Below are 24971 nucleotides of genomic sequence, written 5' to 3' on the forward strand. Positions count from 1 at the left end.
GGGTACACCATCAAATTCAAGTCCTAGGCGCCTTCCCTTCCTTCTCAAAAGACTGTCACCCATTGTATAAATCTTTTGAGGGAAGAGGTGTCTGCTCTACTCCTAAGGAACGCCATCGAGGAGGTCCCATGGCAACAACGTCGGCAAGGGATCTACTCTCAATATTTTTGGTCCCAAAGAAACGTCCAAACAAGGAGTTCAGACTTACACTAGATCTCAGACGTCTCAACAGATTCATACTCCGAGAAAAGTTCAGAATGTTGGCATTACATCAAATAATACCGCTTCTGCATCAAGGGGACTGGATGTGTTCCATAGATCTTCAAAATGCTTATTTCCACATACCTAAAGCATCGGAAGTTCCTACGGTTTCGCATCCAATCAATCCACTTCCAATTCACGGTCCTGCCTTTCGGGCTGAAGTCGGCTCCCCGCACTTTCTCAAAGTGCATGGCAGTAGTAGCAGCTTTCTTGAGGAAACAGCACATATTTGTCTATCCTTACCTAGACGACTGGCTTCTCAAGAGTGCTTCTCCCACTCTTCTGCAACAACATCTCGAGCAATGTATTCATCAATTGCATCGGCTCGTTCTGCATGTAAACTGCAAGAAGTCCATCCTCAAACCAACACAGAGGATACACTATCTAGGCGCAACTCTTAACTAAGTCAACGCAAGAGCGTATCCTTCGGAGGAGAGACTATCGTCCATTCTCCTCAAGTGTCGAACCCTCTTGAAAACACCTCAGCCTAGGACCAGACAGATTTCCTCCCTACTGGGGTCTATGTCCTCGTGCATATTTCTTGTTCAAAACGCCAGGCTTCACATGAGAACTCTACAGCAGACTCTGGAGGATCAGTGGTCCCAGATTGCCAATCGCTGGAAGGACAGGTTGTCTATACCTCTGTCAGTCCGACTCTCCATCAGATGGTGGATGCGACGGATTCATCTCATCGTGGGAGTCCCTTTTCAAGAGGACAGGCCTCAACAGACTCTGGTGAAGGATGAGTCCCTTTAGGGATGGGGCGCTCATATGAGATCATTGCAGTTCCAAGGAATGTGGTCAGAAAAAGAGCAACTATACCACATAAACATGCTGGAGCTCAGAGCTGTACATCTTGCTCTCAAAGCGTTATTCCCGTCAATAATATCGACCTCTCTACTTGTTCAGACAGACAACACAACAACTATGTACTACCAGTACAAGCAGGGCGGAACAAGATCCAGACCCCTGTCTCTGGAAGCACAGACAATCTGGAAATGGCTTCTGGCACGAGACATGAGAATATCTGCAGTCCACTTGCGGACGACTTAAGGAGGCACTTCGCAGAAGCGCACAACTGGGTGTTAAAGCAAGAAGAGGTACAAGACATCTTCCACAACTGGGGAACACCAGACATCGATCTTTTTGCGGACGCAGAAAATGCAAAATGCCGCGTCTTCGCCTCCAGGTACCCGCAACCAGGGTCTAAGGAGAATGCTCTGTGGATAGACTGGTCAGAGACATTACTCTACTCTTTTCCACTGATTCCACTCATTCCCTTAGTGATCAGGAAGCTGTACGAGGCCAAGACAGACATGATCCTGGTTGCTCCAGATTGGCCTCGCCAGTGGTGGTATCCGGACCTTCTTCACCTATCCAAAGTACCACACAGGAGGCTGCCATGTCATCCCGATCTGCTGACCAGGGTGAGCGGCAAGGTGTTCCACCCCAACCTGCCGTCCCTGAGGTTAGCAGCATGGCTCCTGAGTTCATCCAATACGGACATTTAGGCCTCTCACAGGACTGCATGCAAATTTTAAAAGAGGCCAGGAGAGCTTCTATAAGAAAGTCTTATGCTTTTAAGTGGAAGCGTTTTTTCATGTAGTGCACTGCTGAAGGTCATGACCCTATTCGAGGTCAAGAACAGGTACTGTTGCCATACTTACTGTCTTTGGCCAAAGCAGGTTTACAGTATTCCTCCATAAAAGTTCACCTGGCAACGATAACAGCATATAGAAAGTCTCCCACTCAGGCTTCTTTCTTTCAAATGCCAGTTGTTAAGGATTTCCTGGAGGGCCTCAAGAAAGTCTATCCTCCTTTTAGGGCCCCTTTTCCTCCCTAGGAGCTAAATGTGGTCCTATCTAAACTAATGGGCCCCCGTTCGAACCCATTCATAAGGTTTCCTTACAACACCTATCATGGAAGACTGCTTTTCTCGTGGCAATCACTTCTGTGCGCAGGGTAAGCGAGATACAGGCCTTATGCTCTACAGAGCCTTATCTCGTTTTTCATGCGAATAGAGTGGTGTTACGTACTCACCCGAGTTTCCTCCCTAAGGTGGACTCTGATTTTCACATTAACCAGTCAGTCACTCTTCCCACTTTTTTTGCCAATCCGGACAGTCCGGCTGAGAGGGCTGTGCACTCTTTAGATTTAAAACGAGTGTTGAAATTCTACCTTGATAAAACAAAGAGTGTACGAAAGTCTGACCAATTGTTTGTAAATTATGGTCCGTTGAATACAGGTTTCCCTGCCTCTAAAAGGTGAATTTCTAGATGGATAGTGTCATGCATTTTGTTATCTTATCAGTGGGCACGAAAGCAGCTCCCGGGCAAGCCGAGAGCACATTCTACAAGAGGCAACGCTGCTGCAATAGCAATGCTTAGGAATGTACTAATTCATGAAATGTGTGAGGCAGCCACATGGCCTTCGGTTCATATCGTCGCACACCATTACTGCCTTGATTCTGATACTCAGGCGGATGCTCACTTTGTTCAAGCATCCCTGAGAAATTTGTTTGGGTAATGTCTGTTGGTAAAATGGTTTGGTAGGCTGTATTCGCCCGCAGGGTATGGGGATGGGCTTGCTAATCTATTCAGTGCTTATGACTATTGAGGAGTTTTCCCTGGAAGAGAAGGATAAGTTACTTACCTGTAATCCTAGTTCTCTTCAAGGGGTATACTCATCAAAGTCATAAGAAACCCTCCCTCCTCCCCGGACGAATACCAGAACTATATATGTACCTGTTACCAATGCTGTGATTACACTGTTATAAGCCGTCCAAAGGAACTGACCCAATTGTCACCTGTGGTGCATGATGGGAGCCTGGGGGTTCCTGGAGGTCTTAAAGGCACAGCGCCAATTTTCCAATGGTTTCCTAAAAAGCCTGTCTAGGCTAAACCTGCCTCTATGATCCTGCCTGTTTTCACCTTTGAAAATAAAGGTTGTGCGTTTCAAAGAAACTCAGGGCAGTTTTCTTCTTTACATATATCATATATGGTCATTTATATGTCTTTATTGGGTCAGATGTAAATGTTTTACATGCAATAATGGCAGTTTTGGAGCATAATATGGTGTGTTTCAGGCTGCATATGTATATGTATATTATCTATATATATGGGCATTTATATGTGTATATATGTAGATATATGCATATTATTGGCTATTGCTCCGGGATCCCGCACGTGGGCGGGACTATTCAATGCTTATGACTTTGATGAGTATACCCCTGGAAGAGAACTAGGATTACAGGTAAGTAACTTATCCTTCTACGATGTGGGAGAACCTTAGCTCAGTCAGTTTGCCACCGCCAAGAGCTCGCAATGCCAGCACTTCTCCGTGGAGTTCCCAAAGCGGCTCTCGCCCCAGAGAAGCATTCGGCTTAACGTGAGACCTAAGTCTCCTGCACACCTTTCTGCCGATACCTCTTCTGCCCGGAGTTCTGAAGATGATCAGGATCATCCAGAGCCAATTCATCCTAGTGGCTCTGGATTTGGCCCAGAGAGTATGGTATCCCAATCTCTTGGGCATAAGCATCTATCCTCCAATCGGGCCAGCCCTTTGGGAGGATCTCCTGTCACAGTATCAGGGCTGGGTCTTGCAGCCGAACCTGCGCACTCACCACCTCCATGCCTTGAAATTGAGCTGCAGCAATTAAGCGCTTTTGAACTTCCTGCCAAGGGGGTGGATGTTATTTTGGCAGCCAGGCATCCCTCCACCAAATCTGTGGGCGCCTGCAGATGAGACTAGTTTGTGGATTGGCATGCTACCAAACAAGTTGTCCCTAACCCAGCAAAGCCTTACTTTGGGCACGATTAAAGGGTATCTGTTGGCTATTTCGGCGTTATTTCTTTTGCCGGCGGACCAGCTTGTTTTGTTTAAATCACCAGTTGTGATGTGTTTTCTTAAGGGGTTACATTACAGCATCTGTTTCCTCCTTCTCCTTTTTTATGCCCTAGGGGGACCTGAATTTAGTTTTGACTTTTTTCAAGTGTTCTCCGTTCGAATCAATGGGCAGCAGTCCTCTCGGGTTGCTTACTTTGAAGGCAGGCTTTTTGGTGCCCATAGTTTTGGCATCGACGGTGAGTGAACTACAAGTTCTCTGTGTTCACCCTGTTTACCCGCACAAGCTGGTTTTCAGGATGCATTCCTCCTTTTTGGCAAAGGCACTTTGGTGAATCAACATGATCAGATCATTGATTAAAAGCTGTCAGAATTAGAATAAAAGGAAGCAGTCCACACAAACTAAAGAGATCAGACATTACTTCTCACCGCACAATGCAGAGACTTCTTTACAGGTATGTAAGGAGACACACCTTATAATAGAACTAAGTTAAAATAAATAGTAAGGGAAGAATTGTAAGTGTAAAAGGGAAAGGGGTTCAAAGCCTGGATGGGGAATAGCTAACGAGAAGAGAGCTTGATATTTACTGAAATTTAATATTTTTTTTTCTCCTTTTGTAGGTTCCTAAAGGCTTGCCATACTTTTGTGTGGACTTTGGTCTTCAAGGCGGCTTTGCACACGTTATTGAAGATCAGCACAAGTTCCCTCATTATTTTGGAAAGGTACTAACATTTGTTAAGTCAGAGCTGCGACCTTTAAATGATGCTAATCATTCAGTTGATAGAACGCGGAGCCACGGAAAATCTATGCATTGTATGCTTTAATTGTGTGATGATCTCTGCGTGTCTTTATCAGCTCAAGAACATACATATATGAAAAACACGTGTGCACCCCAATGCTGTCTGTTTCATTTACTACTGTTTGAAATTCAGAAGTGTGAGCATTTGGTTTCAAATATTCTGCACACTTGTTTGTCATTATTTGTAAGTCATCAGATGTATGAACCACTTCACTTGAACAAATGCGATGGAAAAGGTAACTGTCTTCAAAGAGCTACATATAACTTCCTGTGCTTGTTATACGTTCTACATTAACCAATGTCTGTTCATTCAGATGATTCCAGTTTTAAGAATAGCTAGATGCATTCTATGTATTTAAATTAGGAATAACTTAATTTGCATCGTTTTAATGCATCCATTGCAAAACAAACATCCTGTGCCCATGTTATGACAAAAGCCTATGTTTTATCCTGATACTTCTGCTAGAGGCTCTTGAAGAAGATGGTGTGGTTTCTAGATCCAAGGTGGTAGGGGAAGTTTTCTGTTTTTGCAGGACGCCTATTACTTCCATTGGCATATGCAATCCCTACTCACAGAGAAGGACACTAGGTGGATACTAAGTGGAGGCTCTTACTGGTGGATCTCAAGTGGTGAAGCAACCTGAGGATATAGGGGTGTGCTATGGAATCTTTGTGAACTTGCCCCGAAGAACAAGGTATCCGTTATTAGTTGCTATCCAGTGGAGTTTTATTTTGTTTTGGTGCAGTGACCTCCCATAATTAGGTAACCAGGCTCAATCTGGTTTCTACATTTTAAGGGTTGTGAAGATGTTCTAATAAATATTCTTCTCTCGCAGGGGATTTCCATGTATAGTCATATAGTTGATGAGCAAGCCTGTAGGTTAGGCAAAAAGTGTCCGTCAGCTGACAAATAAATCGTTATTTTGTCAAGACATTGGTTCGTCACCTTAATTTAAGGAATTGTGTGCTGATATATATATGTGTGTGATCAAGACCCGATTGAGGGTCGAAACGCGTCATGGCGGACAGGCTGGTCGATTAAATAAAGAAATTCTGATTGGCACAGACTTCAGGGTCCACTTCTCGTCTTTTGCCTACCAAATGGCATTTCAAAGCGCCGAATTTGGATATATATATATATATATATATATATCACAAGTTGCCCAGCAAGATGAGGACGCGCTCCACTGTAAAGTAAGTATCCACTTTATTTCGTAACAAAACTGTCAATTTCACATCCCCTTTCAGAGTCCTTGGCCTGAAATGTTTCGGAGTGCTTTGTTCTCCTTCCTTGGAGGCCTTCGCGAGTGAATACAGGTTTCAGGTGCAGTTTCCTCCCCTGCATGCCAAAGCTTCGCATCGCGGTTCTACCAGGCAGGAACTCTGGGAAATGCCCTATGGATTGATTGGTCAGGCAGATTTCTCTACTCCTTTCCTGTGATCCCCCCCCCCCCCCCGAATTCCGGTAGTTCTCATCAAATTGACTCAATCGTCAGCGAAGATGATCCTCATAGCTCCGGAATGGCCACGCCATTGGTGGTCACGGACCTTCTTAAACGGTCCATCCATCCACATCTGCGGCTGCCATGCAAACCAAATCTACTGACGAAATTCGGATGCCAGGTAGTACACCCCAATCTTTCCTATTTGAATTTGGCAGCATGGCTTCTGAGCTGATACAATATGGACACCTGAATATACCACAGGACTGCATGGATGTTCTCAATGAGGCTAAGCGTCCTTCCATGAGATCTGCATATGTGTTTAAGTGGAAGAGATTCTGCATTTGGTGTTCTTCCGAAAATAAAGATCCCACTTCTTGCCAGCAAGATGTTATTCTTCCATACTTACTCCCCTTAGCAAAATCTGGCTTACAAATTTCCTCGATAAAGGTGCACCTGGCAGCCTTAACTGCTTATAGAAAATGTCCCTCACAAACCTCCTTTTTTAGAATCTCAGTAATTAAGGATTTCTTAGCGGGCTTAAAAAAGGTTTTTACTCCCATTAGACGCCCTTCCCCTACATGGGAGCTGCATATAGCACTTTCACATCTTATGCAAGATCCTTTTGAGCCCATACACAAGGCATCTCTCCAACATTTGTCTTGGAAAACAGCTTTCATTGTGGCTATCACGCCGGCCCTCAGAGTTAGTGAAATCCAGGCCCTTTGTTCTCAGGAACCATACACTGTATTCCACTCAAATAAAGTAGTGATGAGAACACACAGGGCTCGAGTCGGGGTACCACGCGGGTGGACGGTGTCCGCTCACTTATTTTACCGGGTGGACGCCACCCCCCCTGCCAAACAGCTGGACTTCAATGTTTGTCCTCTCAGGGACGAAATCTGAGCTCTCTCTCAGCTCGCTGCGCACGCGCTGGCTTCTCTGATGCAATCGCATCTAAGGTGTGAGCGAGAGGAGGCAATGAGCCTGATGGTGCAAACCACCTTTCGTTGTGTCACTTCCTGTTATGACGTCCCTTCCGATGACGGCGCCCCCCCCACTTTTTTTTTTTAGGAGTTGTGCCCTGAGCACACACCCTAAGTTCATTCCCAAAGTGGTATCAGACTTCCACGTCAATCAAGCAATATCTCTTCCAATATTCTTCCAGAATCCCTCTACTCCAGCGGAAAGAACCCTTCATTCCTTGGACGTAAAGCGAGTTCTTAAGTTCTATCTAGATAAAACTAAGAGCAGTCACAACAGCTATTTGTTAACTATGGTCCAGTCCAAACAGGACTAGCCACTTCTAAACAATTCATTTCAAGTTGGATAGTCTCTTGTATTCTGTTATGTTACCAGAAAGCTAAAACAAGCTTTTCTGCCAAACCCAAGGCCCATTCTACTAGCGGAAAAGCAGCCCCTACAGCTCTTTTGCGTAATATCCCAATTCCAGAGATCTGTAAAGCAGCCACCTGGAAGTCAGTACACACATTTACTAAGCATTACTGCCTAGATTCTGACGCTAGAGCAGATGCTCAAGTAGGGCAAGCTTCCCTCAGAAATCTTTTTTCTTAAGTCCTTGACATTCTCCTCTGTCTGTTTCGCCGTGTTCTTGGGGATGGGCTTGCTACTTGATTCATCGCTTATGACTATACATGGAAATCCCCTGCAGGAGAAGGAATGGTTTCTTACCTGTAACTTCTTTTCTCTCGCTGGGGACCCTCCCTCCTCCCCGGCGGAAAAGGCAAAGGAATTGTTTTTCTACATATCTTTTATCAGTAGCCTCCAAAGAACTGAAGTAACTGCCACCTGCTATGCATGATGGCATACTGGTGGTGCCTGGTCCTGTAAAGGCACAGTGTTCTTTTTTAGAGATATAATGACAGACTATGAGGCTTCTCTGCCCTGCTCCCTTCATCTGTATCATAAAGATTAAAAAGGGTTTGTGAGATATTTCTACTGACACTAAACTTATCTCAAATTTACTTATTCTGGCCCCTTTTTCTCTTCAGGATGAAGAATCTGGCCAGAGTGGCCTGGCTAAATAGGCTTCAATTTCTGTCTGTTTTTCTCAACTGCTCCGGGGTCCCAGCGCATGGGCGGGACTATTCAGCACTTATGACTATCATGGAAATTCCCCTGCGAGAGAAAAGAAGTTACAGTTAAGAAACCATTCCTTTCCCTGCATATCAGACCATCTTAAAATATTCCCTAAAGGCTGACTGACTGTTAAGAAATGTTATGGGAATGCCATACGTTGTTAGGGATGGTCAAACATTACCAACCTTGCACTGAGGTGATTCATGACACCTACCAGAAATGACAACACATCTGAATATATCTAGCAGTATCATTATATTTTAGCTCTCCTTTTCCACGTCCAAGACATCATAAGAATAATACTTTGGACTTTTTTTTAATTTTGTTGAAAAGTGAATAAAACAACTTACTGTATTGAGTGCTAGTCATTGAAGTAAAATAAGGCCCGTATCCCCAGTGTCTTCCACCTTGTTGATTTTTAATCAATTCCTCTACAAAAGAGTAAGGCACCAGTGAGACGGGTTCTCTGACGTCCTTCTCATTGATTATAACATAAATGATGGAATAATTTTCTAATTTTACAGACACTGCCTTAAAGACATGGTACCAGAATAGATTATTCATTGTGATAGGCAAGCTGAGCTTCCCTCCTACCTCGAGGTTTACTCACTTTTTACATGCCAGAGCAACAGCTCATCCAATTCTGTATGGCTCTGGCTAGCGCACCAGACATATGAGTGGTATTTGTCACACATAGGATCGTTACGCTAAGCTTAGCATCAGAAAGTATCTTGTTACAGCCATTATAGTGGAGCAGCCAAGCGGATCTTCTCAGGTCCAAGAAGGCAGCACAACAGTTCACCTATTCTCTCTCCACCACTGTCCTATGCCCACATTTAAATCAGGTCCTGAATTTTGCCACCTGATGTGCAGGTGACAGTAGAGGGTGGGTTGGAGTCAGGGAAAGATTTTGAGTTGGCGCCCATTCATCTCATAATTAAGCCAGAGCAGGGATCATGGTGGAAGCAGGCTAACAAGATGGTTTTCATTTTCTGCGTTCGCATTTTTGCTTGTAATGATCCAGAACAGATTGTTTCCTCCCGCCAGATGTGGACACGTATTCCTTTTTTCTCCTCTTAAAAGAACGACAACACAGGAGGTGTCTGGGGCCTGCTTGTCTCTGGATTCTATCTTGTTTTTCATCTCTACTATGCCTTTTCTATCTCCCCTTTTTTCTGGGCACAAGTTTGGTAAGGACAGAATGCAATGTAATATTTCGTGACATTTCTTCAATGCCGGTTCTTTTGATAGAGTTACCCTGATTGTTTTTAGCACCACAGCAATAATTGTATTGACATCCTTCACTCCTACAGATGGTTTCTTGTCCAAACCCTATAGCCTTTTGTGATGTGTGTTCTCACTATTACCAAATCTGATGATCTTAGAAGTCTCTTTTCAGAAAATTAGCTTTAGTCCATCAGAAATCCATATATGTATCACAACCAAGGGCTTCATGCGACAGAAATTACCTTTTTATTGTTATTGGTTCCTAGATAGGCAGTCAACTTTTGTTTCTATTGAGTAAATTAGATGTATCCATTTTCTCATTTTCTTGTTAGAAGTGGGTGGTATTTTTTTTGCCCTCCTTTGTTGCTGACTGTTATTCATTTATAGGATTTCTACTTCGCCTATTGGCAATGACAGTCTTCGGTTTGGAAACATGTTTACCTTTGTGATGCTTTTTCATAACACTGATAAGATTTGCAATTATGTCCATGCCGTCAAACTTCTCTTTTCAGTCTACAACTTTTAGTCACTTTCTGCTAATGAACAGGAAACAAACAATTATAGTTGCCATTCATTCAGCTTTTCGTGTCCCAGAACTTAAGCTCTTTTCATGTGCACAGCCTTTGGGAGTTTTTCATAAGCTTCATACCAAGGTACTGAAGAACACACCTCTCCTAAAGTCTGGTTATCATCTCTGATTTCAAGGTTAACTGTTAGTTATTAAACTACATTTTCCAGATACCATGTTTCCTCTGTTGAAGGAACTCTTCACAACTTGGATATCAAATGTGCTTTGTGATTTGACAGTATATGCTTCCAGGAAATGTGTATCATACTCATACTCTCCTATCTTCAGACATGAAGGTAATTCTCCTGTAATGTAGGCTTTCTTTGTACTCTCCATAGATAGTCGCCTACACCTCTGAGTGGTCTCCTTTATCCTTTTCCCTTTTGCGAATGGGGCTCATTACAAGCTCACTGAATTTGTGGCTGTTAATACTGAGTCTACTTATAACTCGGAGGATGGAGTTACTGGGGGATTACAAGTGGGAACCTTGAGAGTTAGAAATGAGAAATTACTGGGTATGGGAAATTATATACTGTTTGATGGTTCCCTTCCACAATTCTTTCAATTCTAGTTTTGCTCGATTTTGGACTATGTGCCCTATACCACTTTTGCACAGTAGTGTAGCACATGTGCTTTTCCCCTAAAGCATGTATTAGGCATTGATTTACCTAATTGCTTATTCACCTTTCCTATAGGGCTATAGCAGCTAGCACAGAAAAAGCACTCGTGACATTTATGTTAAATGTCATGTATGGTCTGCAGTGTGTATTTACACAAGTCGCATATACGCCCATAATTTATGGCTGCTAGAACCACCACTGTGCTTTGGCTGGGCTGCAGTTTAAAAGCAGTGAAGTGACGCATGGTAAAAATTGATTATTTGCCTTGTAAGAAAACAAATAAGTTATCCCAAAAAAGTGCCTTGTAAGTTCGTCTACAAGCTGTTATCACTGCGTGGACTTAGCTAGACACTTCATGCACAAGCCTGGTTAAAATTCAAACCCTTAATTTTCATCTTTGTCTGTCAGAAGCTAGCAAAAATGTTATTTCCCACTCAGGTTTAAATATCTAATTTAACTGTGAAATCGGATGTTTGATAACTGTAATAGAAAAGTAACTTTATTACAATGGGCTTGTTGTTGCTTGAGCTAAAAATGGTGTAGAACCAGTTCTGCAACTCGTATCACCTTTGGAGGCCAATACACGTTCCTGGCTGGAGGGTACAACCCTGCCGTCCAAATGGCAATACCCTGGCTTTTGGGCAGAGGAAAGCAGGTGTGTTGTCAACAACTAACTAATCACGTAAGAGGGATTAACCATATGGGAAGGTGCAGAAACAGTTGCCAGATCAAAATTCAGCCTTGACTATAACTCTTTGACTTGGAGATGCTAAATGTGGCTTGCAGGGTCTGCTCTCATGTATTCCCATGACCTTTAAAGACTCTCTGACTCTAGTCCCAAAAGGGAGAAAACAGTTCTAGGCCCTGACTGAGGTAGAAGTCCTCATCTAAAGACCGGAATGGTTTAGGGGGAGCTGTAGGCTGTTCTGATTGAAAAAGGGTTTAGCCATTTTCGAGATAGGGTTTTGGGAATTTCTTTTAGGGTAAAGCTTAAAGGAAGCCCTGCAAAAGGAGATGGTCATAGGACTCGAGAGTGGAAAGGATTTGGTAGGGAAAAGTCTCCAATCAAAGGTCCGTGCACAAGGTAAAACTGTCATTTCACCACTACTACCTCAGAGTATTCCAGGACCTAGAAAGTTTACACCTGAAAAATAAGGTAATGCTGGAAAACCAGGCCAAAGGACTCCCGACTGCTGCTGGCTCTCACGAATTGGAACTGCTCTCCAAGGGTCAAGTGGCTGGCCTCCTGTTTGACTCCTCCAGGGAAATAAACAGCAGAAGAACTCCTGACTCCAAGATGGCCCAGCTGACCACTGAAGACTAGACCCTACAGACACCCTCACTTAACCACATGGCTGCTGGGCGTTTCCCCCCCCCCTGTGCTGGAAAATGCCATTTTAGTGGCACCATGACGAGCTGAGCTCGTCATCAGCACACGACACCCGTGGGTGATGACGAGCTGAGCTCGTCATCAGCATCGAAAGGGTTAAGAGACACATGGTGCCTAAAAGCCTGCCATGAGGACCAGGGGAAGTGAAAGAGTGACCAAAAGGAACTTTCCCAGCAGTTTGAAAAATGTGGGACTTCTGTCTCTAGAAAACCACGACACATTTCTGAGGCTTTCCCAGTGAGTTTACACCTTGGGTGGGCAGAAAACTGGGTCCATCCCACGTGGAGCTTTTCACTGCTCTGAAGGCTGGTTAAGCAGCACCACACTCTAAAGGATATCCTGCCTATGGAGTCCTGCCTGGCTACATCTTCCGGCCTTACCCTGCGTGAGGATTTCGAAAACTAAATAAGTGCCCAAGTATAAAGGTAAAACCTTGGACCGGCCTGAGGCATCAAATCTATCCCAGGGGCTAAGTGACCTTGGCATCTGTGAAACTTACCTTTGTTCTAATGGGAGCTTGTGGTGCCAAAACCAACTGCTTCAATGGGATCTCGAAGATGACGCATCAGACGTCGGGGGACCACTAACATGTTTCTGACCCCTAGAAAGAAGGCTAAGTCACAATGTAAAAACTGTGAGTAGTACGACCTCACTTGAGTATCTGACCTCCACTTAATTGTGGTTGGCTTGAAACAGAATCTGGTTCATGGTCAACCTTTGCATTGGTTTTCTACTTTTCCTAGGTGCTTGTTACCTTAAATTTTAAAACATAATTTGTCCAGTACCCTTTATCTGATTTAAAATATTTTGACAACTTTTTTTGGTTAGCAGTTTCTTCTATTTTTTCTTAGATTAGGTTGGGGATTTTTATTGTGTTTTTTCTTGATTTAAAATTGTTGGTGCTACTTTAACAACCTTTTCTCTGGGGAATATTCTGCTACTACTACCATAGCTACCAGGGGTTTAGCAAAGTTTCACAGAGACTTGTGTTGAGAGCTACACAGAGTATGTTTATTACGCCAGTAAGGGTCCAAGTTCCCAAAATAATAACACACTCCTGGTGAATTGTTAATTTTGAGTCTGATTATCCCCAGTAATTCCTCATATTCGCACAGAGATTTAAGCTGTCAAAATCTCTGGGAGAGACAAATTAGATCCGTGGTGGCCCCACAAATCGTAATTAATGCAAGTAAAATTGACCACTTAATGAGACCCTTGAAAGGTCCAATGCCCGTTTAACCAGAGCATCAACCTTATTGGTTACATTCCCCCTCAAAAAACACGTTAAGGTCATCTAGAAGACAACAGGTTCTGCTGACTCATATGATTCTTTCACGAATTTCCATCTGGATTGTAGCAGTAAACCTGAGGCTCTAGTTTGCTTTGGTGGCACTCTGAAATTATTTCCTCATGACCTTGTACCAACTTGTCTGCCATTTTCTATCTTTTTCCTATACTTTGTATTTTTAACTCGTGTATTGTTAATGGCGACCACAAGTTAAAGCAGTAAAAAAAACTCTATTGCCTAAAGTTTTGTTTAAGACCAAAAGGCGTGGCACATGTGAGGTGGGTGCATTTAGTGTTTTAGGATAGACACATATACAGTGCTGTGCCACAGTTTGCTTAGATTTGTTACAAGTTCCAGAACTGAGAACAATGGTATGCTTTTGAGAAAGAGAAGACTGCTAACCACACTTCAAATATGGGCGCTGACTAACTTAACAATTTGCAACTTCGTGCAACTAGTGCTTCGGTGAAGCTCTTTCTGAATATTTTTAAGTCTAGAGAAAGCCAGTCGATTTCCAAAATCATGAGCGAGAAAGTCAGACATCCATTGTTCTTAAATTATAACTTAGAGGTCTGACCATTGGAACTATTCTTTTTTAATCTATTTTAATCAAATAACTCTTCCTGCACACATTCAGTATTATTGATAAACTTTGGAAAACGAAGATAAAAGACAAAGGCATTTTTAGAGAAAAGATATATTCGATCTAACAGCAGTTGTTTAATGAGGTTCATCTTTAATTGTTATGATTGGGGTTGCAGATGGCATATCGTCCACATTGGTTCTTTACCTGCCTAATTAAGGAGCATGTTAACACATCTACCAGGATTACTCCAGAGTACCAAACATTGACACTCGGTCACCTTTGTTAATATTTTTGTAAATAAAAAAGGTCAAAGAACATCTTGTATTCGCTTGAATACACGCACCCAGGCAGCTATTTTGGAATGGTTGTAAGGCACTTTCACCTGCGAGCTGCCAGAAGTGCCTAGGGAGCTGCCTGGTTCTTGAAAATGTAAAAATACGGTTGAAAACATCTTTTGAAAAGAAGCCCACAAGTTTCTGCTATTGAAAGGGTCTGATTTCTCTGTGGTTGGGAAGAATGTCATCACTTATAGACAAAGCTGCCAAAGGCTCAAGTGGGCTCCATGTTGTATCCTATGGTGGACAGAACCAGTGTGTGATTCACAGTTGAACAGACCAGTGGATGAAGAGGACTGCCTAAAAGCCCCTCTATTTTAAGGATATTATGTATATAATTTGTCATGAGACTAGAAGGTCTTTGCTAACGTCAGAAAAAAAAAATATTCAGGTTTGGACAAGAAAATGGTGCAGTGGCTTGTAGGTGGCTCAGAGAAAAAACGATATTAGCGGAGATGGAAGTTGTTTGCTCTTCCAGTCCCCCACTCGGTTTTCCGCTACAAAATTGAAGACCGTGAGTGTGGTCTCCAGCTAAGTGGCAGAAAAAGCAAATGAATACACACCCGTAAGCAGGGCAATTACTGTGGAAAACGCACTGGCAGAGAAGATGAAACAGTGAGGTTCCATGTGGATATAAATATCCAGATGACCAGAGCACTACTAAAATATTCAAATATAGCAGACACCTTAAAAGCACCCAGGTCCTATACATGATTAGAACATTTTTTATGATTGATTGCTGCCAGCCTGAGCTCCAGGGATTGTGTTTTTCTTTGAATCTTTCGTGACAGTCTTGTCGAGCCTGAAATAACCTGAGGAGATGGTCAAACGAGCAGCACAAGAGGTACCCAGAGCATTCTAAGTAATAACTGCTCCCTTGGCGCACTCGCTTTTCAACATATTTCTAGAGTCCTTAGTCATACATCAAAAAGATACACAAAGGAAATAACGTTGAGTTTTTTAACTTTATAGTAGAACATATGTAGATACAAGTTATCAATTGTTTGTTTTAAAATTGTTCCCATTACTTTAAAATGTAAGTTCAGAAGCAGAATGACACAATGTTATGCTCATGGACATCTAAGTATTGCCTTAACCAGTCCAACACATGCAAATAAGAGAGGAACAAGGCAACCCTCTCAAATGTCCATCTTTACCAGATCTTTGAGCATTCAATACTTGCATTATTGACTGATGTCATTGAGAAGTCTCTTTGCTTTTGGTTTAAATGCAGTTTCAAACCTATTTAATGGCTTTTTCTGTTGGTGGATTTCGGTAAGGAATACAGAAAAAGCAACACAAACGTGTCAATCAGATAAGTACACCGTAAAAAAAAGGTTATCAAGTCAGAATGAGAGTCTCAAAATGAAAGGGTAATGGCCATGGCAGTGTTTATACAGACTAAAGTAAGCATTTGTATATATGCATCACAGATGGGGCTGAAGTTCTCAGCATAGCTTTGTCACTGCTGTGCCACTCTATCTTTTTAAATGCTGGGCAGCCCTGTGTGTTTTCTCCCCGTGAGCTCCAGTGTCTCGTGAGCCTATTGGATGTTCGCCTTTAATGTACATTAGGTCGACATCCCAGTTGTATTCTAATTCTAGGGGGGCACCCATACTGAACCCCTTCTGTGTGATAATGGTTCCTGACCTCTCATCTCAGGCTACGCTATAACTGGCAGTGATCCTGCATGTTTAAATTCGGGGACACATACCTTTTTGCTTGTATCCATGTGGGAGCCTGCCTACTGGCTCTCCCATTGAAAAGGTCTGACAGTCTTATGCCTTGCTCATGTCTGGAAGACATATGAAGGCTGTCTGTAGTGTATGGGCCTGTATTTTATTTGTGTGCTACACAACATGTCGACCTATTTTGGACTCATTTTGAAAAGTCCAGCCCATGGACAATCAGCTTGGACATGCACATTCTTCTCCTCCTTCCTGAAACTGGAATATCTTGTGCATTGGGGCGGTACCCAGCCAATTCCCATTTGCATTAACCAATGTTTCCCCTGCTGAAGGGAGCCCCACTTCTTCCCTGTTTGCTGTGTTGTGGCAATACTCCATATCAATGACTCCGGACATAAGACAAATACACATAGTACCTGAGCCAGCCCAAACAAGAACTCACTGTTTACACTGGAGTGGAAATGATCTCATTTGGCCAGAATGTATGAGATGCTGGTCTAGGATTGGATGATCCTTGACTTTTAAAATCTTTATTTCTGGGCCTGGCTTTCTCTATTTGGCCATCAGAGAAGAGATATTAGCCCCCTCTGCCAGTACTTGTCTCATGTTCATCGACCGAACATGAAGGAAGTTTGTACATGGTAAGGGGGAGGGATGGGCAATTAAAGACTGTGGGGCTAAAATTGCAACCACTGCAATTTTTACATTCTTCATTCAGATGGGTCCCAACTCTGAGAAGCCTCTGGAATGTCCATGCTGTCTAACTGAGAAAAGAAGGAAGAGCTAACTTCCTGCACAAGAAACTCGACTGTGCCTGCCAGGGTGAGTGACCTGATGCAAGGAAAGAGAGCCCAAGGTCCAGCTGACTTGAAGGACCATCATGAGGTCAGTTAAAGGAATAATACTTCCCAGGTCCCGCAAGGTCGCCGCAGCCCAAGAGAAGCAAGGGAGTATTGAGCTGCTCCATTGATTTCACATACGTGGAAGGGTGAGCCTTCATTGTTGCAACTCTCTCTAATCCATGGAACTCCTTTTCTTAGCTTTGTCACCACACAGTGAGCACACAGGATTAGTACACATCATTCTTCGCACTCATTGTAACACAAAACAGAACTTCTTCAGTCCATCAGTGTGGCATTCCCCCGCTCAATGGGTGATTGAGGCTGTCCTGTATATGGAAGCTTTTGAACCATTATTCTAGCCTGTACTGTTTTGGAGATATAGCAGGTTAAACGTGTCACTGCTTGCCGTAAAGGGCCCAGATGCCAATGGCTTCTCATGTGCTCATTGACTTCGGTGAGGGCTCCTTGACCACAAGTGGTAGCTACTTATATACAAGACCCTACTCTAAGAGGCACCTAAAGGTGTTAGTGGGAACCAGTCCCCTATTTTCCATCTGCACCATTTTAAAGTGATAGACTCCAGTTTGGTCTCTAATTGGACTAAATTCCAGAACTGGATTGAGCCCCTTTAACTAGGTCATTGGTGACTGGCCTACCTTGCTACTTATGTGTACATGGCGAGCAGCTTAGGCTTTCGAAAGCTAAGCTTTGGGTGATGTGTTTTTGGTGCAGGGCATGTTATCAGATGTCCTCTTCATTTAATCCGTGAACCTGGACTATTTTTTAAAGGTGACATTTATTCAATGTATCCTTGGGTACTACAGGCAGCTATTTCAAAGTGAAACCTAAGTACCACCTTCCCTGTAGTATTCCATTCATTGGAACCATGTTTTAGTAAGCGACACAACCCCTTCCCTCGAAACCCAAAGCATTCTCCTCAGGATAACATTGGCCTTAGGGCTCAATGTTCAGCTAAATTCTAGCAGCTCGTGTGAGGGAGAAATAAAGACATTAGGGTTTTTAGTTTTTTTTAAGTTTGAAGTTTATTAAGGAATGAAGTAGAAAGCAGTAAAGCAGTACAGGAAGAAACAATCATAAGTTATAAAAAACACAACATCTCTCTTACATTACAGTGGAATTGGTCATAAAAATAACGTAAAAAGAAACAATATATATTGAAGAAATGCAAGAATATTGAGGAGAAGGGAAAATCATTAAAAATATAAATCTTAGAAATAACAATAAGAAAACATAGTGTGTATCAATAAACTGATATATATTAAGACAAAACACTCATGGTGGTTTTTGAACTTCTACATTGCGTAATGGAGAAATGGGGGGGGATCCATAGTAGGTCACGTTTAATTGCTAGGGAAATAGGGGATACAAAATTTGTGTCTAGACGATGGTTAAAACACACTGCGTTCCACCATGCAGTGAAGGAAACATCATTAGCCTGTTTCCAATGTGATGTAATATGATGAAAGGCTATGGCAATCAGGAGGTCTAGTAGTTTGAGTTTGAGGTGGGGTCCAGAAAGATCAGGGGAAAGGGAACCTAGAAAAATATGAAGGATGGAAAAGGGATGAGTGATGTTGAAAAGTTTTTGGATTTGGGACCAAACTAAATGCCAGAAATGGAGAATGGGAGGGCATTCAAAGAGCATGTGTTTCAAATCAGCTATAGGACAAGAACAGGACCAACAGGTGGAAGGGGTGTCTGATGAGAAAGATGATAGAATAAAGGGAGTGTATAATGTACGATTATAAATAAAAAATAAGGTTTGGGTAGTATTGGCAGCTCTAGATGTTTTGTGAATTTTAGACCAAATTTTATCCCAAAAGATAGGGAGCCAGTTTTGAGACAAGTCTTCTTCCCAAGCCAACTCCACCTTAGATTTAGGGCGTTCAGTCGATGATTGTAGAGTTTTATATAGAAAAGAAGCAGAGGGGGATTGGTCAAGGGCATTAGAGATGGAAAGATGAGGTATAGGAATAGAATTGGTATTGGGAAGAGCGGAGAGATATTGGAGAAGGGATGGGATCAGCGATAAATATTGTTTACGAGAAGAGGAAGGTAGTGAAAATTGTTCTTGAAGAAGGTGAAAGGGGAGAGGATCAGTATCAGAAAGAAGTTGAGAAATCCATTTTAAACCACAAGAGTGCCAAGATTTCCAATAGAGAGAGCGATTACGAATTTGAAGGTGCTTATTATGCCAAATAGGTTGAGTGTGAATAGAAGAAGTAGAAGGATAAGAGGATAATAAGTAAGGCTGAAGAAGGGAGCGAGTGCGAGAAATTATAGGAGATCGAAGAGAGGAGACATTAGAGGAAAAGGAAAGAACTTCACTGAAGTCATAGGGATGAAGGAAGGATGATTCTAGCGTGAGCCAAAGTGGAGGATAATACGGAAGATCTGAAGAGAGCCAGCGTAAAGCTTGTTTTAAAGAAAAGGCAGTATGATATGCTTTAAAATTGGGGAATTTGACACCGCCCATAGATTTATCCCTCTTCAAAACAGAAAGAGCTATTCGAGATCTTTTTCCTTTCCATAAAAATTTCAGCAAAATAGAATCTAATGACTTGAAGTAATGATTTGGGATGTGAATAGGAGTCATAGAAATGGTGTAGAGAACCAAAGGCGCTAGCATCATTTTTATGGAGTCCAAGCGTCCCCACCAAGAAAGAAAGAGAGGATTCCAACGTGTGGTAGAAGTAGTGATCTTAGTAGAGAGGGATTCAAAATTAAATTTGAGGGTATCAGAAAGGCGAGGGGCGAACCAGACACCCAAATATTTAATCTTAGAGGGTTGCCAGGAGAAGCCAGAGGTATCAAATAGATGTTTGTGGCATAATGGGTTTAGGGGGAGTATTTCACATTTGTCCGTATTAAGTTTATATCCAGATACATTAGAGAAAGCAGATACTTGATGAAGGAAGGAAGGTAAAGTTGTTTGAGGATCTGAGCAGTAAAATAAAATATCATCCGCGTAGACGACATTAGGGTTTTAACATGGGTCAGAACGATGCTGGGACCTCCTGTTGTCCTGTATGCATCAGATTGTTTAACTGTACTATTTTCTTTATTTTTTCTTAAATTTATTGTAGAGGTAAGAAGGCACACAATCCAGGAGACCAATAAAGTTGAATTAAGATTTATTCCAAAGTGTTCCACCCACAGGAGGAGTGCCTCTTCAGTCCGGAGTCCAACAGGCAACTGCTGAAGCCCATCGAACACACGACTGAAGAAGACGCCATACATTCAAAGGACAACATTCTGTGATAAGAATTACATTCTAAGTTGCGCAATAAAGCAAACATTGACAAAACATACTAAACAGAAATACATCACCACTACAGTTATTTTTATCAATTAAAGTCCTAAGTGGATATTGCAATCGTGAAGTGTTATGCAGTATTGAGTTACCTTATGGAGTAAGCTTTGACTACTGACCATCCCTGCCCTAAGAGAGTCAAGTGCATAAGGGGAGTCTCTTGTTTATTCACTCTGTGGTGCAACATTATTAACACGCTGAGTCATCCGAGGTAAACAGCATAACCCCTATAAGTTAATACCCAGGAACCTCTTAACTGTCCCAGAAACCCAAGTAAATGCCTGACATTTATATCTCCGCATAGCCTTACACAGTTTGCCACCTTTGATGAAAATGGCAGGAATATCATCTATGGAAATCCTTGTTTAAGAATTAAGCACGCGTGAAAGTTGTATGGCGCTCACGGTGCTTTCTTTTCAGAGCATGCACTGTACCTTCAAGTGTGCACTCTGTGCTAGGCAGAGAGTGGGTATGCTGTACGCAGGGTTCATATACTTTGATATTCTTTCATACACTGATGGACAGGTGTTGTACCGTGCCTTCCCCTTATGGCATCATCCCTCTGCGGCCTGCCGGAGCGAGAGCGGTATTCTTTCTGCTTTCCTTTGTGTCACCGCTCTCGCGCCTCTACATTCCGCGGGCGGCAGAGCGGCCTTTCTTTCCTTGTTTTATTATAGTTTTTCAAACATGCGTGTGCGCGCAGATGCTTCTTGCCTTCGCGCAGATGCATGTTTGCATTTTAAAATGTGTAGGGTTTATTTCTTGTGTAGCACATGGCAGTTAGGTCAGTTTTACCTTCTGCCGCGTGCTTGATGTCACGCAGCTGTGGACTCCGTGTATTTTGTACAGAATTGGAAATACATTCCTTTCATACTTACCTATTGGAAGTCTCACTTCAAGTTTCTGGATATCATTTCCTGCAAATCCTCCCACTACAACAGGGAATGCTTAAACTGTACACTTAATTCGTATACTTCTATAGATAGGAAATGCATGTCTTGTGTTGTATTGCTAATTAACAGGGATGGAATTCAAGATTTAGCATTCTCTTTCCTAGGTGCCCAGCCTGTTATTTTCAAGTTTGAGTGTTTAATGAAAGTTGCAATGCACGCAAACTGCTTGCTTTTGCCTGTTCATCGAATTTGTTAAAAAATACTTGCACAAAAGGGTTTCCAGCTCTTTATTCAATGAAAGCCATGTATTCCTCGCATTCTTGTTCTGCAAACATCCTATATTCTGCTCTTTTTAAAGGAAATCATTGGCGGCATGCTGGACCTCGAGCCAAGAGTGTGGAGGAAGGCGGTGAGAGAAAACTTCGACGACCAGAGGAAGAAGGTGCTGCAGTTCGCCCAGTGGTGGAAACCTTATGATTTCACTAAGGGGTCCTGATTTTCCCTACAGTGACCGCCATGGAGCCTGCAGGGACACCGAAGAAGGGCTCCAGCTGCACACGTGGAGGAAGTGTGCGTAGCCTCCTCTGACGCAGCGTGCGCCTGCTGACTTTACTTGTTCCTACGGTGCCACGTGCCAGTGACTCTGTTTAGCTGCCTCTTGACGCGCACACACATAGGTGACCGGAATACAAATATTCACAGGGCTGTGTACTATAAATAAGTGTTATTTAATTTCTATCGTGTAATGTATGGCTTCTTTTTCTGAACATTCTTGCTGATTTCCAAATATGACAAATTCATTCGGGTTCATGACCTTTTTTTGCATTCAGCCAACAAATTCTCCATTGCAGTGGTGCAAGAAAAAATGGATGTGCTGACTGTAGTCTGCGGAGTAGCTATTCGCTGAAGGGTCCGCAATTGTTTTTGAAAATCAAGAGCTTAGCCTTTACCTTAAAAAAGTGTTTGAAACTGTAAAAGAAATGGCAACAAGTATGCTCAGCCTGTTAAGCAGTCGCTCGAGGACGTGAAAGGTGAGCGAACAATGGTCAAAGTTGTTTCACATGCGATGTTGCTAATACTTTTATTGAAGATACCTTTAATTAAATCCCATCAGGAACGAGTCTTTTTTCTGTGCTTAACAACAATATCCACCTACAAAGTTCTAAATTGAATGCAATGGCTTTTTTAAATAAAAAAATGTTTTCTAGTGAAAATACAGTGTAGAGGAAGGGAGGATTTTTTAAAAAATTGTTTATATATTTTAGGTACATTGTAGCCTACCAAATTTTGGTTGTAGATCAGTACTTTTATTTGACAACACTTATGCGTGTATTGCCTCCTGTACTCAGTGCACAGTGGTAGCGGCACACTGTTGTTCATTCCTGAAGTCTGTTACTGTGAGTGGTAATTTCATTTTACACTCGTAACGGCGTCGCCGATAGCGGACTCCCTCGTTTCATGTGTCCCCGAGTGTATGCTGGTTTTTAGTGCCAATGGATTTTAAATGTACGTCGAAGAGCATTGAGTAAAATTGGAGAATTGAAATAGGAATAAATGAACGAAACAGATTATTTTTGTACTGATTTTATTACGGAACATTTGACGCAGTAGCGTAAATAATGCAGTGTGTTTTTATATGCATAACGTGTTAAGCGTACCTCACTATGTGTCCACAAGACCCGGAGATGCATAGCAACCTATACCACCATGCTCTAATTAAGCCACTAATCTAAATTAATGACCTCGAGAGACTCCATTAAGCTACAGTTGTGCTGCTCTCCCAGAGAACTGCTAGCTCAAGGTGAATAATTTAAGCGCTGCTGAGGCGGCAGGTTGTTCTACTCAGATGCAAAGAAAAACAAAACGGTAAGTTACTCTGCAGATTCTTGCTAAGGACTTTATTCAGGGCCTTAAAGCACATATCCACACAGCAGACAAAAACAGTAAAGGTCTTAACATATGTTTGATTTTTTGGGGGAAAAGCAGAATGTGACATAACATATAGAGTGTTGCACGTTTACTAACAAAAACATTATTCGAGCTCTGAAGAATTGCCAAAGGTAAACTGTTACCATTCTCTAATTTCAAATGACACTATATCCAGCCTACTACAGCAATGCACGCCCCTGAATCAGAAAACCCAAGTTAGTTATATTCTGTTAATGCTCCTGCCAAACTATTGGCGGAGCAGACTGCATATAAGTACCTCCCCTGCACACTGACATCAGTTCCTTTCTTTTTACATCCATCAACACTAATCCAGAGTTCCACTTCTAACTTTGTCCATTTAATGTCAACCTACAAAATTCTTTCAGCAGTGTGCTAAGGAAAGTTACAGGATTCAAGCCATGCCGAGACTACAGGAAACAGACAACGGTCAAGGACTCTCCTTAAGTGTGTTGGTGGTGCTGGAGCTCTGGTCACGAATTGAAGTTGTGAAATAAGTGAGCCCTATTGAACCCAAATGCGATCTGAAAGTGAGAGCAGTTGTCAAAGTCCTGCTCCAATTTGTGAGACCACTAGCTGTATTGGTCCAGGGGACCAACATGCATGAAGTCCCGTTCCCGCTCAAAGTCTTCCAATGAGTCTAAGTCGAAAAAATGGAACATAAGCATAAGAAAGCTGAGTGGAATTCAATGCTGTCACTCCAAATCTGGCGAGAGTCTCAAGGTCGTAATTCAAAAGATACCCCTGGCATCTTCTGACTCCAAACCATTCATGAAGTTGCAACTGGTATGCTCCATATACCCCAGACTGTGGTTGACTCTGAATCACATTGTAGCCTTCAAAGAGGCCATACTGCAAATCATTCAGATGCTTCTAGTCCTCTGGGGAGCCTTTGCGCCCACAGAACCACATGGACCGCAAGATGGACTTCTGCCTATGGGACCTCCCCCAACACCAGCTGGCCTCTCGAACCCGTTCACAGGCCCAAGTCCAAGCTTCTACCCTGGTTCCCAGATCAACTCCTGTTCAGTCTGTTCCAATGCCCACTGTGCCGTTCCCAAACCCAGTCCAGATGCCAGACTCAGACCTTGATCTGATGCCAGCCCCATGTTGCACAATGAGAATAAAAAGGCCAGCCAGTCATTATGAACCTGCCCCTAATACTCACTCTTCCTCAACTTTAGTTCTATCAGAGTCTAGAGGCTTTGTTCAAATCCAATTCTGTCACTGTTCAAGGCATACCTATTGCTGTCATGACACTGATGAGGAGGAGGAGGCGCACCACCTGCTCACCTCTCTCTACATAGATCAGGAGCTCTATATTTACAAAATGGCAGTTGGCTAGACACATTCCAAGAGACAGAGTTCGATTCGCCAAATGTGGTAGATTCATACGACTATTGATGTAATGTGGTAGTCAGAAAGTTGACCTTTTAAGACATGATATTTGTAGTCCTTTTATCCTCTATAATTGAATAACAAGCGCAGATTATATACATTAGCAGTACTATGGAGGATCTATGCCATACTGGTGGCATTTAGCCAAAACACAAACTTAACTATATGTACATTACAGAGAAGGAAAGTGAGGGACAGAGTATGAATTTACATAGGCCAGGTGGTTCTTACCATATGTGGTTTATTGGATGTCATTTGTAGGTGATAAGGAGAAATAAGGTACATCTTTACAGAGTTAGTGCAGAGTGCAGGTTAAATATCTATATAAACAAGCATTTGCAATGCAATCGGTCTCTCCTTTTGGACCTTATAAGCAGTACTTAGTTTGAGCCGGTGGTTTCCGATGCTG

The 24971-nt window shown here is 42.6% G+C and overlaps 1 protein-coding gene across 1 annotated transcript in view; it reads left to right on the forward strand.

Annotated features, from left to right (window-relative positions):
- The window catches only part of CWF19L2 (CWF19 like cell cycle control factor 2), a 1214198-nt gene extending 1191411 nt beyond the window's left edge, over nucleotides 1-22787 (forward strand). Inside the window, exons 17-18 of the mRNA XM_086935247.1 lie at nucleotides 4726-4827; nucleotides 21576-22787. Coding sequence (XP_086791373.1) covers nucleotides 4726-4827; nucleotides 21576-21713 — 240 coding nt within the window. The 3' untranslated portion in view covers nucleotides 21714-22787. The remainder of the gene's footprint in view (nucleotides 1-4725; nucleotides 4828-21575) is intronic.
- Nucleotides 22788-24971: the final 2184 nt, after the last annotated feature.

The sequence above is a fragment of the Lissotriton vulgaris genome, chromosome 8 (assembly GCF_964263255.1).
Source record: "Lissotriton vulgaris chromosome 8, aLisVul1.2, whole genome shotgun sequence".
Classification (NCBI taxonomy): Eukaryota; Metazoa; Chordata; class Amphibia; order Caudata; family Salamandridae; genus Lissotriton; species Lissotriton vulgaris.